Genomic DNA, 18,886 nt, shown 5'->3' with positions numbered 1-18,886 from the left:
GAATATCAGAGAAATTTGTAGGTTGTGAAACTGCATATAGATTACATGTTTATGTTAAAATTGAGGCCTAAATAAATATTCATGTTTTACTAATGTAAATCATGCCTAAAAATTGAATCTAAGGACATAAAATTGCATGTGGGCTAAATTTTAATACCAGTAGATCCAATTAATCTATATGATAGAATTTTATCAATATAATTACTTAATTCATAATTCTAAAGGGTATATTATGAATTTGATATGTATTCTATCGTAGAATTTTATGATAAAACTATCAAATTATTTATTTCATTCATAATTCCTGTGGGTAATTTATGAATAACTTGATATTTTATCCAAATTAATAATATAAATATAATAAAAATTCCTGTGGGATAAAATTTATTATATTTATGTATAATTAATTACAATTAATGTCTAATATTCCTTATGTGATCATAATCAATCATTATAATTTTACTTAATTAAAGATGCTGTGGCTATTCTCTAATTAACATAAAACTATATGGATCACTAGACATTTAAATTGCATAAGGCTAGCTTAATATTATGAATTACATAATTTTAACTAATATAACTATGCACAAAAGATTCATAATATATAAGCATAAATATTTAATCTCATGCTCTAAACTATATACTCATCAAAAATTGCATGTAAAAAGCAAAAAAAAAAAAATTAATCAATTCATGCAAACTGAGCATAATAAACAAATATTCTCGTTGCATATAATTAAAAATAAAAAATTATAAGCACAATGGTCCTTAGACCCAAAAACCCACTATTCAAGCCATTTAAAAAGGGGATTTTTTTTTTTTTTCTGCACCAAGTAAACGACAGGTCGTTTTTTCAAGAAGGAGAAAAACGACGTGTCGTTTTGCCCATTTCTTAAAACACAGACAGCCTCTAAACGACATGTCGTTTTACTGAAACTCAAAACGACATGTCGTTTACCATCAGGCTTGATAAATGACTACCGAATAAAACGACATGTCGTTTTCATCAATTGAAAAACGACGTGTCGTTTTGTCATTACACTTGAACGGCCTCCGAAGTAAAACGACGTGTCGTTTAGTAGTATACGGGAATAGAGAACCTAATACTAAACGACATGTCGTTTTCATCAAAGTTGAAAACGACCTGTCGTTTAGCAGAACCGAATGAAACATAAGCTGCTGAAAACGACATGTCGTTTTCAACAAGCCTGAAAACGACATGTCGTTCGCGTAGTCTTCAACCTCCAGACGCAGCGCGATTTTCGCGTTTTACAGTGTTTTTTCACGTCAAAAATCATGTTTTTAATCCCAGAAAGCTTAGAAAAAATATTTCTTTATGATTTCTAAACTTCTTTCAAATTAAAAACGTCCAAAAATCAAAACCCAAAAAAAATTTTCAATTCACGGCCAAAAACAGAAGAACTCGGGTTTTTGAATTTAAACATCAAGACAGAAGATTTTAATGCTCTGATACCAACTGTTAGACTTAAATAAAATTCTCTAATGCGGAATAACACTTTAGAAATGAGAATTAAAGGGTTTAATGCCAAGAAATCTTACCTCCAGCCATTGATGCAATTCACTGTATTTGTTTCGGTTTTCACTGTGTTTGGCTCTTCCAAACTCTTCTCTACTCTATTTAGATGGTGTATTACCGAAAGGAATTGAGTCAGTGAGTTTGGGGACCAAACACATGTATTTATAGCCGAAATTTTCAACAAATTTCGGGTTTACGTGTCCCACGTGATCCTATTTTCATGGGATCAATTTAAATTGAATGGAGGAGTGTTTGACCACTTAAAGGACTCTTAAGATGATAGACTCCCACTCACAAACGTCTTCATGAGAAAGAATCGGTCAACATTGGGAAAAAAAAAAAAATTCTTTATGATTTCTAAACTTCTTTCAAATTAAAAACGTCCAAAAATCAAAACCCAAAAAAAATTTTTCATTCACGGCCAAAAATAGAGGAACTCGGGTTTTTGAATTTAAACATCAAGACAGAGGATTTTAATGCTCTGATACCAACTGTTAGACTTAAATAAAATTCTCTAATGCGGAATAACACTTTAGAAATGAGAATTAAAGGGTTTAATGCCAAGAAATCTTACCTCCAGCCATTGATGCAATTCACTGTATTTGTTTCGGTTTTCACTGTGTTTGACTCTTCCAAACTCTTCTCTACTCTATTTAGATGGTGTATTACCGAAGGGAATTGAGTCAGTGAGTTTGGGGACCAAACACATATATTTATAGCCGAAATTCCCATCAAATTTCGGGTTTACGTGTCCCACGTGATCCTATTTTCATGGGATCAATTTAAATTGAATGGAGGAGTGTTTGACCACTTAAAGGACTCTTAAGATGATAGACTCCCACTCACAAACGTCTTCATGAGAAAGAATCGGTCAACAAGGCAGACTCAAGAATAGAAAAATGCCGGCCAATAAACCCGTGCAAGTGATCTAGCCAGGTCGTTCATTTGTGGGCAATAGAAGCTATATTGTTCTTTTCTTGAAAAAAAAAAGCGGTGAATTTGTCTTGCCCAAGATGCCCGTGAGTATCTTGTCACTGTTGATGACAAGAAAATTTACAGCAATTCCATTATTCAGGCAGAAACGAATCAATGTGATCCTTGCAGGAACAGGGAGAAAAGGAAGGTGCAATTCAAACTACAACCTTGCATATCCATTCGAGCTTTGGATGCCAATATCTTGGAGATCAATGCAGTGCGACAGCGCTGTGGTGAGCTTCTTCAGATCATCCGTTGTGTGCACTGCACTGAGAGTCACCCGAAGCCTAGAGAGAGAGAGAGAGAGAGAGAGAGATGAGGGAAGTGGGGATTTAAATGATAAATTAGTGTATTCAAGACTAATTCAAGAAAACATCAAGCAATAACTTCCATACTAGAAATTCAAATCTGACTCTAATTTTCTGCAATGCTTTCCAAAGTTCGACCTGATTTTAACTGTTTTTAAATACCTTGAACTTCCCTACATCTTTTCCGGTGCTATCTTTGACATATCTACATGTATATGCATTTCAATATATATACCTAGATTGTATTAACTATTAACTCGTATTTTGCGTAGTCAGTTCTTTAATATTTTGGCCCAGCCAATCACAACCTGACCTGATCAAACCACTGACATCTCTAGTCAATGTAAAAGGATGCGCAACTTCAGAAGGTGGAATATGATAGACTATGCGACATACATATGCCTAATTACATACTTGTATTATTGTATATATGCATGAAAGATGCAACGTGTAGATGTGTTCCAATGTTTAAACTGTCCAGATAAAGACCCCACTTCTTTTTTGGGTGGCGGGGGGGAGTCAAATTGAAATCCCTGTAGTTGATGAATGAGAAAATAACAGCAATTTCAAAAGATAAAGAGTCACCAAGATACAAAAAAGAAAGACTAAGAATTATGCTTGCACATACAAGACTGATGAGTACACGACAAACCTGCATGAGTTGGGAGGCACCGTTGGGGGTCTGATTGCAGTTACATGGAATCCAGATCTCAACAGGTGGCTGTTTCAGAATGATTGACATATTCAGTATCTGTTTTAGGAAATGAACATAATCATAGAGAGAGAGAGAGAGAGAGAGAGAGAGAGAGAGAGAGAGAGACCGGCTGGCATGCAGGGCCTTTTCTTCACTCCCCACAATAAGAGATATTATGGGACTCGCGATTGTGATTCCCGTAAGGGTATGGAAGTCTTGCACCCGTTTCCAAATTTCCCTTCTACGCCATGTCTCCTTTTTTGCAACAGTAACTGCAGCTGCATTTCACACTCCAGTTTTTAAGGGAAAAAATTTCATCACCGAGGCAAAGGAGACAACTATTTTATGTCAATCTTAATTAATGTCCTAGGTCAGATTATGAGGGAGAAGCAATGGGAGACAAAGGCTTTAAGACAGAATATGTTTAAGTCTTAAAATTTGCAATAGGTATACAAGGGATCTAACTTAGAATACCAAATATCCAGGTATGTATACATATAGTCAGCACAGTCCGTGTTCATTCTGCTTTCATTTGGTAAGCAACAACCTATCAATTTTGGCCATCATAGTACCGTGAACTGGGATAAAAAAGTGCAGATACTACTCCCTTAAGTCTCTCTCTCTCTCTCTCTCACACACCCAGGATCCAAAATAATTGTCTGCAAAGCTTTTAGTGGACTGGAAGAAAAAAGAATTTGCAATTAGCAAAATTGAATTCACGACCTTTGAAGAGTGAAGTCACAAAATCAATTGCATTCATTACCTATCTACAATCTGAGTACAAGTCTGCATGTGTTAACTGATAAATCATTATGACCAACGTGATGCCTAGCTGTCTGCTTTGGCATTTGAACCCACATGTTTCATGTCAAAGCTAAATCTGGAATTCACACTTAAGGCACAATGCATACACATATCTCCTACAAAATGTACATCAATTTCTAATCTTTTATGTGTACATAAGATGTGCCAGATGATGCAAGTCTTTGTAAATGGGAAACTGATCAAAGTCAAACGATGAAAAAATTCCTGGTCCATGAAAAAGAAAGAAATTCTAGCTCAAATTGCTCATCTCTTCCATAAAAATGGGATAGAGGGTAAAGTAATGGAATCAAAATTTATCGGGCTAGTGTAACTTTTTTTTATAAGTAGGCTAGTGTAACTTAATAATCAATGAATGCATGTATTTAAACATATATGCTTTTATAGAAAGAGCTTAATATGAGAATAAATGCCCCCAATAAAAAAGCTAATATTTACCATGGGCAGCTGCAGCAATGGGGACTGGCATAGAAGTTGAAAATATAAAGGAGCGACCCCTTGATTGTATGAATTGCTTCCACTTTTTGCTGTTCATATTGCGATAAAAAATGGCATTGTTATGGTTTGTTATGCCAAGTCTAGCACAGCAAAAAATATTATGTTCCCAAGCATCACTTAGATGAACCTTATTCATTTATCAATATCTATTCTTCTCCAACAGTAGCAATGATGGGAGAGTATACAAGGAAGATTACCTGCATGCTATAAATCCTCCATGGCAACCTGCAGCCTTACTCAAAGTGCCAAGGCATATGTCTACATCTTCTTCACAATTGAACTCCTCAGCCACTCCGCCGCCACTTTTACCACAAACAAATGTTCCATGAGCCTGAAAAAACTCTTAACAAGAGTATCTTTTATTGTTCAGCATCAAAGAATGTGAATGGTGGAACCTTTTTTTTTTTTTTTTTTACACGAACTAAACCAAAGTGTATGTTGACGATACAAAAGCAACAAAGTAAAATTGACTATACAATCTCAAGATGAATACCATATCTTCAAGACAGGCTCCAAACAGCTTCTTTTGATATAATAAGAATCAATATATAAAAGTGACTTACATCATCAACGACTAACAAAAACTGATGCTTATTACGGAGCTTTGCAAGTTCGACCATTGGTGCAAAGTCCCCATCCATACTAAACAAACTGCATTAGAAGGAAGATTTAAGTCAATCACCAAGTTCAACAATGCACACTCATGTACACATGTCACAATGTTTATTATAACATGACTAACCCATCAGTCACAACAACTTTTTTCTTCATTTTGCATTTCGACCTGCCAAAAAACAAATAAATTGCAAAAATATGAGTCCTGGATAGAGTATGCTTAGCAATAACAGGGAAACTGAAAATTTAAGACAAAGGTAAAAACCTACAACAATGCATTAAGGTGAGACATGTCACAATGTTGATATATGAACACTTCTGTACTTCGCTGTCGCTCAGCAAGACGAATACCATCGATTATTGATGCATGGTTCAGTGCATCAGAAAATATGGCGATCCTTTCTTCCTCTAAATGTGTTTTACCTGCAGCCAGGAGAGAGCCAATATTTCCTAATGCTACCATCAAGGCCATATTGGCTGCAAACCCTGTAGGACAAAGAAGGCAATCCTATAGCATAAATTTTAAACAAGAATGCATCAGTTTTTGGCTGAAATAACTAGAATAGGTTATAGATAGTACAAATGGTGATCAAACAAACGGCACCCAAATTATTAAATCTCCAAGGAAACCATGTATTTGATTTCCATGGCCTCAACAAATCATATTTCATTTTTCACATTAATGATCTTGATAATCATCATCAGTGGAACCAGGTCAATCATGAATGTAGAACTCCACAAACGGTGTTCTCTCACACCATGGCTCATGTCAACCTTGTATGATTGCCAAGTGTACTTGTTGGTTCCATTTCTATGATCGATTTGGCTTTATCGAGAAATGCTAGGTTTACCGTGCAAAAAAAAAAAAAAACATAAACAGCTTAAGGCATTATTATAATACGCTATTACCTCTTTCTTCTTTAGGTCTGCCAAGCTCGACTCCAGTAACCTATGGTAGTTGGTATATCCACAAATTAGAGCAGAACCCCTTGGACCCATTCCATGTTTTTGGGCTGCCTGGTTTATAACAAGTTCATAATGTCTTAACAGCATGTTCAGAAAAAGAGGGGAAACTGGGAAAGTTACAGAAAAAAAAGTTAATGAATCTAGTAAAAGTATGCTTCAAGAAAACAACTAATGATCAAGCAACACCTTAGCAGCAGCCTTTCCAACTGTTGGATGAGTGCTCAAGCCCAAATAATCATTTCCAGAGAACAAAAGTAGCTTTCTAAACTTCAGAGGGATGGCCTCTTCTTCATTATTAGTTACTTCATCTCTACCAAAAGCCTCATCTCCTGCAATAATCAATTATCAATGTGAATAATAAGAAGCTATATATTAGTATTATTCAAGGTCTAACAGTGTCTAAATACCAAAAGAAGGACCATAAAATAAAGTCTCAAATAAAGATGAGCAATGGTGGTTCAGATCTTCAAAAGCTAGGACATCTTGTTATGCCCAACGGACAACATAAGAGAGCGTGTTGAGAGAGAAAAAGATATTACACGATGATTATAAAAAATTTCAATAACCATTTTTTTATTAGCACCAGGTGTTCGGCACAGCATCCTGACTAATCCTGGGGGTGCATAGGCTCTCGGTAAGGAGTTTCCCACAAGTGCACCTCGGATAATTCAATGAGAAAATCCCCAAGTCTGGTTGCCCCTAGAGATTGTTTGCACGGGATTTGAACCTTAGACCTAGGGGGAGCATACCCCCAAGCCCAAGGCCTTTACCATCAATTTCAGTAACTGGTTTGTAACTGCCCATCATAATTGATTTTTAACTCAAATAATTTCGCATTGCAAATTTACGACAAACTTAACTCTTTTGTCCTCGCCAGGACTTTCTCTTCATGTGTCATTCATCCTTTGCAGGCAAATATAACTATCAAGATAGACCAAGAGCATCAGACACTCTCAATCCATCCCATTATTGCCACATCTCATATGATCAGGGCGCTTAGACATCTGGCCCCAGCCAAAACAGAAACCCTCTGACCACAAGAGTTGCATGTAACAATCGATAATTCAAACCCCTATCTCCATACAACCCTGACTGCGCCTCCCAAAAATATTTCTTTTCATACACTTATATATGTATTATACTCTTGGTTTTAATAATGAGGCATTGGTCAAAGTTTCCTTCTTTTGGATGATAATTCACTATTATTACTCGGGAAATTAAAAGGAAAAAAAAATCAAGATCAAAGTTCAAATATGCAGAGCACATTCGAATTACAATCAACACCCACAGATTACAAAAAACTAAAGCAAATAACGATAGGAATTGAAGGGAATAGAAGCCTAGCTACCAGTACTGGGAAGGTCACGCTGCCATATTTGAAACGTTTTCTCAGCAATCTGAACTTCCACTGAGGACCGGTCCCAGGGCTGCATTTCGTTGAAAACCTGGAAGGCATGTTTTCCATGTTCTTCTCGATCGGGCTTAGAGGAGCTTTGACCTTCATTCTCAATGGGTTTTGGTTGTTGGTTATTGGGGAGATGAATGGGTCTAAGAGACCGGAGGAGTTTCAGAGATTCAAGCTTCACAAGTGCTTCTTCGACCAAGTTATCCCAGAAGCTCATTTCCTCCATGAGCAGCCAGCAAAAATGGAATGGTAGCGAGGTTGAGGTAGTTGCCAAGTTGGACTGTCGGAGAGACCGAGAGAGCGTGTGCGTGACATATAGGTTTGGTTAGGTCAGGCTTTACATTGCATGAATTTAAGAGTGCGGGCCCCCAAAAAATGAGTAACATCCACCGAAAATTTGTCTCGAATAGTGTATTTCATTTTTTTATTTTTATTTTCATTTTTTATATATTTTTTTAATTATTATAAATATTTAAAAAATAAATAAATAATTTATAACATCTTTAAAAAATATTTGTTTAATTACTAAATATAAAAATAAATAAAAAAAACATTTTGAAACATATTTTCGGAACACTTTTTTGACAAGTTTAGCACTTCTGCCAAAAAATAAGTACAAAAGGTAATGACATAGGAAAACTAATCAACTTCAACTGCCCAAAAGTTCTTAGAAAAATTTTATTTTTAAATCTCATACACCACATACTAATCTTTTTATGATTTTTTTAATTTTATTCTCTTACCAAATGTGTGGTATATAGATTATGAGTAGAATAATTCAATTATTTTAAAAATAATAAAATCAAAAAAAATTTTAAAAATAAAAAAATTTTGATATGTGGTATATAGACTTATGAATAACAATGCTCAAGTTCTTAATATGAGAAAAACTTCAAATCAGATTTGGTGTGAAACACCCTTCAATAAAAAACGGACACATAAGTGGTCTATGTTTATTTACGATAGAACCTTTCGCTCTCTCTTTTTTCTAAAGCCACTCTGATCTCTCATCTCAAGCCCGTCACCACCCTTTCCATACCAGATTTTATTTCACACATCTGATCTCCCAAGTTCTTCTTCTTTGATGGAGCTTGAAGTGTGAACATAAAGGAAAACTTTCTTGCTACTCAATCTATCAGGACCCCTTGCTCATAGAGCTGCTTTAAGATTATCTATGGAGAACTCATAAAAATTAGTTGTAGTAGTAAGGGTTCTATGACAGTTTATATAAAATAAAAATTTAACTGAAAACCTTAACCCAAATAACCATTTTTTAACTAAATAACATTTCAAATTCCAGCAACCAATAATATTATAATACATTGCGTAAACTGCTTCACCCAATAATGAATTTGTTAGAGAGCCTTTTTTTGTTTTAGTTTTCAAATAGATCTAGATGAAGATTTGGATAGACACTAAACAAGTCACATTCTAAGTAAAGTATGTTCTAGTTTCAATTGATGAATAAGAAGATGAATGAAAGCAATAAAAGAAAATTGCAAACGCGAAGAGATGGAAGCTTTTACTTGTTCAGCCTTGGGTGAAAAGGCTCGAGATATGAATCAAGAAATAGAGATGGCGCTTTATAGATGCGAATGCCTGAGATAATTAAAGATATTTCACACATCTCTCATTGTTCGCCCTTCTAAGGAGTGAGAGAGAGAGATGAGAGAAAATCTAACCTTCATCAATGAGAGAGAGATAGCGGGGAGAAAGAGAGACTGAGGGGGAGAATCACATTACATTTGTTTAAGTGTATCCGGTTTTATCATTCAATTCATAGATTGTGTACATGTCACTCTTCTATTGGAGGGTGTAAATTTTATATACACACCGCGTCCTGTCTCTAGCGCCTCTCTCTTAATATATATATGTGTGTGCATGTGTGCGTGTGTGTAGATAAAACCCGAAGACCAGCCGGTCTAGTCTCCAACCTTAACCAGCCCTCCAATCTCATTCTGCCACGTCAGCATGTTATGTGACTAATTATGCACTTGCCTACACCAGATCTCATCCCTTACCCAAACTCCCCCACTCATCCATGCATCAGGCATATGAGATTTAATTTTCAAATTTAAAAATATTCACATGTCAAAAATATTCACTTTTCAAAATTTTTAAACCTAGTCATTTACTTTTTGCATATGACAAAAGGAGCATTGTTTACTTTTCAAAAATTTCAAAAAAAATCATCTATCTTTTGTATATGTCAAAAAGAGTATCAATCACTTTTCAAAATTTTCAAACAAAACATGCACATATGAAATATGACAATCAATCATTTTTCAAAAATTTAAAATTCAAACTTTTGATCATATCATGCACATGTGAAAAATGATAATTAATTATCTTCCAAAAATTCAAAATTCAACCTTTTAATTTTCAAATATGTCATACACATGTAGAAAATGCAATTTGATGTTTTATAAAAAAAATTAATTTTAAACCTTAATCTAATTTCAAATTTTATCAAGAGATGTACAAAATTACTCTAATAGCTTTATTTGGAAGCTTGTTCATTTTCTTGCTTCTGCTTGATTCGTTGATGTGTTTAGCTTCATTCTGTAGACAACTTGAAGAGTAATTGTGCTATTAGAGGAATTAATCAGCTACTTTCCGTTCTATCGTGTTACAAACCCCTTTGTCTTACATGTAGCTGTTGATAAATAATCTCATATTGCTTGTGGACAAGATCTTGGGCATGTTTATAAGGAATGAACAATAATTTCTTGTCAAATAACCAGTTTTATGAGATAAGTTAGCCCCATGAATTTCTTTATGGTATTATAGCATGCCACAAGATGAATGGAGGCTCACACTACTTACCCCATGACAAGGACCAGGAAAAATATTGGTCTGCACGTGAGGGAGGGTGTTGAGGAATAATTTCACATTGTCTGCGGACAAAATCTTGGGCATATTTATAAGGAATGAACAATTATTTCTTGTCGAATCGGTTTTATGAGATGAGTTAGACCCATAAATTTCTTCATTAGCCAGCCCGTTGGTGGTCTGTTTTTCGCCCAATAGCAACAGGGTTGTTGCAAAGCGTTTCTTATATGTATATATATTAGGTTTTAGACTTGTTAAAGACATACGAAATTCAGTTTTTTGTGATTTTATTTTTTAGACAATATTTATTAAATAATTAAAAACATTTTCTTATGCTATTAATCTTTTTGTGCCAGAGAATAATTAAGATTTTCACGCACAAGTTAATTATCATCGATTTTTTATATTATATTTTTAGCTATAAAAAGCATCAATTAATTTACACAATCATGATTGCTAAGAATTAAGATCTCACGGTTAAGATTAACGAAATACTGGTCGTGGTGCAATATTACTTAGAATTAGAATTAAATGAAGAGTATAGAGTACTGAGACATATATATTAGTAGTTTAGAAGCAAATTGAAACCTTTTGCATTTAAGGGTGAAGATAAAAATAAATTAATAAAATTTACAGGTTGTGCAAATCATGTGCATTCTTTTTTTAAAAAGTGAATATATATATAAATCTGAGATTCGCATGAAAAAATTATTTTTTTAATAATAGAGACTCCAATTTTTTTAGATCGATCTTCTTAATTATCAGAAAGAAAGAAGGAAAGCATGCGCGCATGCAGCACAATACTTTCATGTTTATCGTTCTTGTTTAAACATCCTCAAAATAAGATCAGATCGAATCATCATGATTTGTCTTGATTTTTGTTATGTAATATTATACATGATTTCTAACTGCTAGTTCAAAACACAAGAAAAATAAATGGTTTTTGCCATTGATTTTTGGACTTTGGAATTAATTGGTTCACTTTTTAAATGCAGAGGATTTCCAGCTTGCAACCGGCAAGAATTCCCTATATATATGGGTATTACAAATAAATAAATATGAATAGTGCTACATGTACTTACAGTTTTACTTATATTTTTACTTACAAGACTCATTTTGTTATTTTTCTTTTGAAATTTAAATTTTAAATTTCATGATTTTCAACATATCAATAACTGACACGTGGAGAAGTAAATTTTTTGTAAATTTTTCTTAAATATGTTTAGCATTTTCCAATAAATATTGTTGGAGTAGTCGTGAGTAGTACTCGGCGGGGATGAGAAACCCATCGCAATCGCATGCATCCATGCATGCCATGGCCAATTATATATAACAACATGGAATTTCAACAGAAACCATTGCCCATTGGCATCAAGTGATCATAACATCACTTACAAGAAATCAACGAGACAACGCCCATATAATATATATATATATATATATATATATATATATATATAGAACAATAATAGAAAACTAAAGCAGCAGCACATGGCTAATTTCCATATCTATCTTAATTAAAATTAAAAGAGTACTACTACATTAATGCTCGATCGCCAGCTTCTTGATCCCTATATATATATATATAGCAGCGCGCTAGCCTCCTCCTAAATAGGATACTTTGTTGTGAATTGGTGGTGTCTGATGTGGTGGCTCGTAATCTGTCGGCTTTACATCATGATCATGATCTTGATCTCCTTTATAACCCTTTGAATCTACGTACTCTTCTTTGACATAATAATTAGAACCCAAGCCTACCCCTGAAGATAATCCCCTTCTTGAATGTCCCTACAAAATCAACATGATGCAGTCATGTTATACACCCCGCCCATATATATATAGCCAGCAACACTACTACTGATCCATGAATGAGTACTCCATGCAGTACTCTGATCAGCTCCCTCCTGAAAGTCCCCCTTCTGATCTTCAATTACCTATTTAATTTCTTTATATCTTTCATTCTCCCTATAAGCTATATTATATGTAATAAGCTGCTTAATTATGACCCAACTTAATGGCATGAATCATGATATATTAATTAAGAAAACGATTAATTGATCATGTTTTTGTGATCATAGAAATATTGAATATCAACCATTGCATTAATTAATTAGTTCCCTCCCTAGCTAAAGTTCCGTAAAATTGCTTGTGACTATGATTAATATATATATATCATTGAGAATAATAATATTGTTCCCAATTAATTAATACTATCAGGGGTTTTTAAACCTCTTTAATTATATAATATATGAGTAATACTACATACAATCGTGAAGTGTGCAAGCTTCGTACAGTCGCATTGAAAAAGACTAGAAGGGTTCACTATTAAAAAATTAATTTTTTTCATGTGAGTTCCTATTTATTTACATTTTTTAAAGTGATTACGCGGCGCTTGGATATTCACGACTGCAACCATCATTTCTCTATAATATATATTATGCTTCTCAATAAAAATAAATATCGATTTAAAGGCAGGCTGCATGAGTATCTCATGATCTCATGAAGAATCACTCTAATACCAAATCTGTATTAACAATCGCTACATGTTATCACGAGTACTATGGCCACAATATTATTATGGCATCATCAAATTATACATATGCAGCTTTGCCCCCCTATTTCTCTCAATCAATTTCAGGCATGCATGCACCTGATCTCCTGTATAGTATTGAGTTATGGGGCCAGCATCGCTCGCGTATATATAGAAGTAGTACTTAACATCCATATATAAGCTTAATTTTTGCATGCACCCAATTTTCCATTGTCACATTCACCATTATTAATGATACATAATCGAAAATATATATAATATGTGTACTGCGGGATCATGTGCTTGCCCTAGCTACAGGGCCGGCTCAAGGGGTAGGCAACTAAGGCCACCGCCTAAGGCCCCCCACCTTGAGTAGGCCCCCAATAGATAAAATATATATATTGTGACCCTAAAAAATAAACTATAAAAATAAACTATAGAAAAAATATTGGCTAGCATAAAAGATGGAAAAGTTTTTGTCTAAAATAAAATCAATCTTAAATGATAAAATTTGGTCAAAAAAACCAACAAATATAGAAGTTTTATTAAAAAAAATCTTATTCAAAATGTAAAAAATTTTCGGACAATAGTGAAATTGGAATAGAAGTAGCAAAATGATGATATATTACTCTTGAATATTTTATAAAATATGATGTTTATTTTTATATCGATGACCTTATTTGTTTTCATAATGAAGTATTAATAGAAGTATATATATGTAGGGGTGATAAACGGTGCGGTTGGACCGGACCGACCGTTTCGGTCCAAACTGGACGAAAACTTAGACCGGTCCATATTTTAGAGGACCGAAAAATTTCAGTCCGGTCCACGGTCCAGGATTTTTCGGGACCGGATCGAATGAAAAATAAAAAAAAATAAAATATTTTATATATATTTTATATATAATAATTGTGCAATTAACAGTATAAAATTTTAAATATATTATTAATACTTTTTAATATTCTATAAATTAACAATATTTTATATATATCTTCATCTAACATATCACTATTAACAATATAAAATTTTAAATATGTTATTAACACTTATTAATATTCTATGAATTAACTAACATATAATATCAATTAGCTAATTATATAGTAATTATATAAATTAATAATATAATTTTCATCTAATTTATTATTATTGACCATATAAAATATTTTTTAATTGAGTTTGTTATATAATCCACATTAATAAGTCACTTAATTTAATTTAGTATTTTAAATCATTTTTTTTATTAATTATTTAAAAAAAAATAGGCTTAACCGACTGGACCAAACCAAACCGATAGCTTATTGGTCCAATCCGGTCTGGAAAAATGATGGACCAAAAATATTTGATCCATCGCCTGACCGGACCGAACCAGACCATTTGCACCCCTATATATATGGATAAGGGATAATACTCTATTTATAGAAAAATTAGATTATCTTTAAAATTGTTATAGTACTTGTAGATATTATTAATCAAAATAATATTAATATTTGTTTTGCATTTTAAAAAAATTTAATATTTAAATATTATTATTATTTTTAAATTAAAGCGTCATGTAATTATTGGTCGCCTTAGGCCACAAAATATATTGAGCCGTCCCTTCTAGCTAGTTGTGCCCGTCCTTCTTTACATAATTTCTCGTTTGAATAGTAAGATAAGATAAAATGGTTTTAGGGCTGGTTTAGATTCAGATATGAGATGAGATAGTTTTAGATGAAAGTTGAAAGTTGAAAAAAATATTGTTAGAATATTATTTTTTAATATTATTATTGTTTTGAAATTTGAAAAAGTTGAATTGAAATTTAAAAAAGTTGAATTGTTTATTATATTTTGTATGAAAATTTGGGAAAGCTGTAATCATGATGAGATGAGATGAAACACTTTCTGAATCCAAACGGAGCCTTAGATGAGTTGAATAAAATATTGTTATAATATTATTTTTTTAATATTATTATTATTTTGATATTTGAAAAAATTGAATTGTTTATTATATTTTATATAAGAATTTGAAAAAATTGTAATGATTAGATGAGATAAAACCGTCTCTATATCCAAAGAGGCCTTAACCCAAAATTTTTCCACTATTGATCCCTCTAATTTATAACTACAAAAGCAATATTATTGGAGTAATTTACCTCAACAGTACTACTTCTTGCCCTAAGCAAGCCCACGTGACAAGTCTCACTTCCTACGTTTTCCATCCCTATCAAAAAAATAATTCCGATAATAATATGGAGAGGAAGAAATTGAAGAAGAAGAAGAAGACCGCCACATGCAATATATAGATTCATAAATTGATCGATCTCATCTGGTGTACAAATAACAGAAGAATATATAAAAGGAATTTCCTTTGATGAAGTTGAAAATATACATAGTCCTTGTACTATATAAGGCTGCTGCTAATCGAGTACGTACGACGTTATTTCTATCTATATGGTCATGATCAAGCTAGGCTCAAGGATTAATGAAGTTATGATAGAAAATCATGAAACTTGAGGCCGAGAAATTGAAAAGGGAAAGATAACGAGGGATATATGAATGGCTAATCAAGAGAGAAAAAATACTCAGTTATGAGAGGGAGGGCGGGTTCTAGGCCGAGAATAATCCGAGTAAAAGCCGAGATGTTCATCGTGCAGGTTCTTGCGGGGCATGCGTGAAACTGAAACAATAGGCTTGACTGGAACCAGACCTGGAATTTCCCCTCCGATGTACGTGTCCTTTTGCTTATTTTGTGTAGTTGCAGTACCAGTACCGGCCTTAACCATGTCAATATCAATCTTCTCCCCATTTGCTCCTGATCTTCCTTGAATTGATTCCGCTTTAAGCTGAACCTGATTTAACATGCACCCCATGCAGAAGATAAAAATGAGTAAACAAATTTCTTCTAGCTAGCTAGAGAGCAAAATCTATCGCAGCCTCACAGGCAGTAGTGCGAGAGTAGATCAACAGTTAATAATAAAATCTGACCAAAGAGAAAACGTCAAAGTCTTTTAAGTTTTCAGAAATAGCCTAAAGAAATTAGCGAAGAAAATGGGAAATATAAAAGCATGCACAAGAGGTCCAACCTTGTCAGAAACAACGAACTCTAAGCTGGAAACCTTATCGACCACTCCAAGATTGCGAGCATTGCACGCGTACATGGAAAGGCACAGGAGGAAGACGAAGAAAGTACATATGATGGACATGATCATGATCAGTGGGATGAGTAGTCTTTCAAGACTGTTAAAGTTGGAAAGAGAAGTGGGGGGGGGTAATTGGGAAATATATACTGTAAATATATTATAAGGTGGACTGGCTTTGTAATTGTAAGAGACAAAGTTCAGGCTGTCCTATGCGGAGATAATATAAATGATTTGATATTATTTTAATTTGATTTATATAATTATTGATTTGATATTAATAGGGTACTGCCCGTGCGGAGAACTAGAAATATTAGAGTAATTTTTGTTTTGAGAACGACCTGCATGTGGTTTGGCATTTTCAATTCTAGCTAGTTATTTACTCGTATCATTACAAGAAAATTGTTTATTCATGAATACTTATTTTTAACAAAATAATTATTTCCTTCTAATTAAAATAAGTTTGTTTTCATTACAAATAGTCATTCTCGTTATAAATAATTGATCACAAATACTAATTTTTTTTGTAGCGTTGCGAAAGATTTTGTGTTATACTTTCATAAATTAAGTACTTCGAAGGAATTAAGGGTTGATTTGGTTAAACTATCTCATATCATCTCATTTAATATAATCATTACAATTTTTTTAAACTCTCACATAAAATAAAATAAATAATTTAACTTTTTCAAATTCTAAACTAAAAATAATATTATAATTTTATATTATAATAATATTTTATTTAACTTTCAATAAAATATATCATCTCATTTTTTCTAAACTGTATAACCATTCGAGGGCCTAAGAGTACGCAAGAAGGAGCATTGTATTTTTATTGTTTCTCTGATATTAATTACCATACTCATGCAGCATATATTTATATACGCTAATATAATTTATTCTCTATCATATATAATTTATTACATAAATAAATTAATATCAATAATTTATTGTATTTATAGCTTCCTTTCTATTGTTTTATATATTCTACTAACTTAATTTAATCTAAGTTTAAATAATTAAGGAAGTCCACACGCTAATTAAGCCTTTTTTCCAAAATACCAGGGAATGCAGTAAAAAAAGTCCACGATGAACATGTTACTGATGAGGAAATCTCTACCCATAGAGTGTAGGAAGTCAAAGACAAACAGAGAGTAGGTATTAATAATTAATCTAGAAGCTAGAGCCAGCCCGTTTTGTTCTCAACGAAAACCTCCAAACAGTGTCGTTTAACTTGATCATCACGCTTAAGTGGTTCCGTGTTTGTTGCACCCCGCACCTTTTCACCTAGACAAAAATTTTATCATTCGATTATTCTATATATGCTGTTAGAACATAAGTACTTATACCATTATACTTAGCTCTTTAATTTCATTAGCTTTAGTTTTTATTTAACGTGTTGAATGCATTGATTAGGGTAAAATTTAACGGCCACAAGTGCTGAGCCCGTCTTCTTGAGAAGGGAGCAAAAAATCCTTTTAATTCTTTTACTAGACTATGCTCTGGATGGCCATCATGACGTGCTTGAGGGGAAAGACTGGAGTCTCACTACCACAATTCTCTTTTGTTGTTCTTAATTCATGCATATTGGAGAAGACATGTTGCAGATCATCAAATATATATTAGGTTTTGGTAAATGCATTGATCAGATAAGAAAAGCTGGGAGAGATAACCTATCAAAAATAACGAAGAAAACAGAACATGATCATGAAACGCTCTTCCTGTGTTTGTGCTTGTCTTGTTGAAGAGTTTGCGACGTTCGAGGTTAACTAGGATTGCACCGGACGTTGAAATTTTGGTCGATAATCCATCAACATATTGACAGAAATGGAAGACCATCATATCCCTCTATTCCCAAATGGTGTTATATGTTTTCTATCAAAATGACTGCTACATGCACTTTTCTCCAGTAGTTGCGCGCGTAGCCATAATGCAGGCCAGTAATCAAAATCCGCATCTTCTCTCAGTCTCTGTGTCTTCTTGTACTAGTGAACTACATATACATATATATAAATATATATATATGTTAGTACCACAAAAACATATATGTTGTCTATATAAGTTCGAAACTCGATTACTTGACTTTAAAGTTGATTGACTACGTTTGAAAACATCAAAATAATATTTGTTTTTTAATAACATCCTCTGGTTACGGCAAAACACATGCATTTTTTTAAGCCTATAGTGTTTGTTAAGGGCTTGTCCTGTCGGGCTGCTCCCTTTAATATGACAGGAGCATCGTCCTCGATCCTTTTTCTAATGTAAGAGCATATAATAATCTTAAATTCTTCGTCGGAGAATAAACCAAATTGAAAACGAGAATGGTTTGATTGGGATTCACATGCGTCATCACTTACTCTAGAGGCAATAACTAGCTAGCGGCCGGGTCCTCTGGAAACGGGATGTGGTGAGAAAAGTTGAAATGGACAGAGAAATTAAAACCAGAAAGGAAGTTTTGAGCATGTTGGGTTAAAAGGGTGCAGTGCAGATTAGTTAGTTTTTAACTTTTTTGTTATAGTTTAAAAACAAGGGTCAAATTACCCTAACTTCGAACCTAAACAAGATCGAAGTGAAACCCGAGATTAAGAACC

At 33.4% G+C, this 18,886-nt stretch overlaps 1 protein-coding gene across 1 annotated transcript; it reads right to left on the bottom strand.

Annotated features, from left to right (window-relative positions):
• Positions 1-2,509: 2,509 nt before the first annotated feature.
• Positions 2,510-8,141, bottom strand: LOC108987426 (8-amino-7-oxononanoate synthase). Its single transcript, XM_018960346.2, has 11 exons — positions 7,764-8,141; positions 6,602-6,744; positions 6,359-6,466; positions 5,719-5,957; positions 5,577-5,618; positions 5,398-5,485; positions 5,032-5,165; positions 4,775-4,863; positions 3,642-3,792; positions 3,473-3,541; positions 2,510-2,799 (listed from the first exon to the last, which is right to left on the bottom strand). Exons 1-11 carry the CDS (start codon positions 8,044-8,046, stop codon positions 2,673-2,675), a joined length of 1,473 nt encoding a protein of 490 aa, XP_018815891.1. The 5' UTR covers positions 8,047-8,141; the 3' UTR covers positions 2,510-2,672.
• Between the last annotated feature and the right edge of the window lie 10,745 nt (positions 8,142-18,886).

The sequence above is a fragment of the Juglans regia genome, chromosome 1, assembly GCF_001411555.2.
Source record: "Juglans regia cultivar Chandler chromosome 1, Walnut 2.0, whole genome shotgun sequence".
NCBI lineage: Eukaryota > Viridiplantae > Streptophyta > Magnoliopsida > Fagales > Juglandaceae > Juglans > Juglans regia.
This window is presented reverse-complemented; position numbering and strand designations above follow the sequence as displayed.

What these genes read in the sequence shown, in the direction of transcription:
- LOC108987426 (XM_018960346.2), bottom strand. Translation starts at nt 8,046, where the DNA reads ATGGAGGAAATGAGCTTCTGGGATAACTTGGTCGAAGAAGCACTTGTG. An exon ending in CAGACCTAAAGAAGAAAGAG is followed by an intron (nt 5,958 to 6,358) that starts GTAATAGCGTAT and finishes TTTATGCTATAG; the next exon opens with GATTGCCTTCTTTGTCCTAC. An exon ending in GTGCCTCCCAACTCATGCAG is followed by an intron (nt 2,800 to 3,472) that starts GTTTGTCGTGTA and finishes CTCTCTCTCTAG; the next exon opens with GCTTCGGGTGACTCTCAGTG.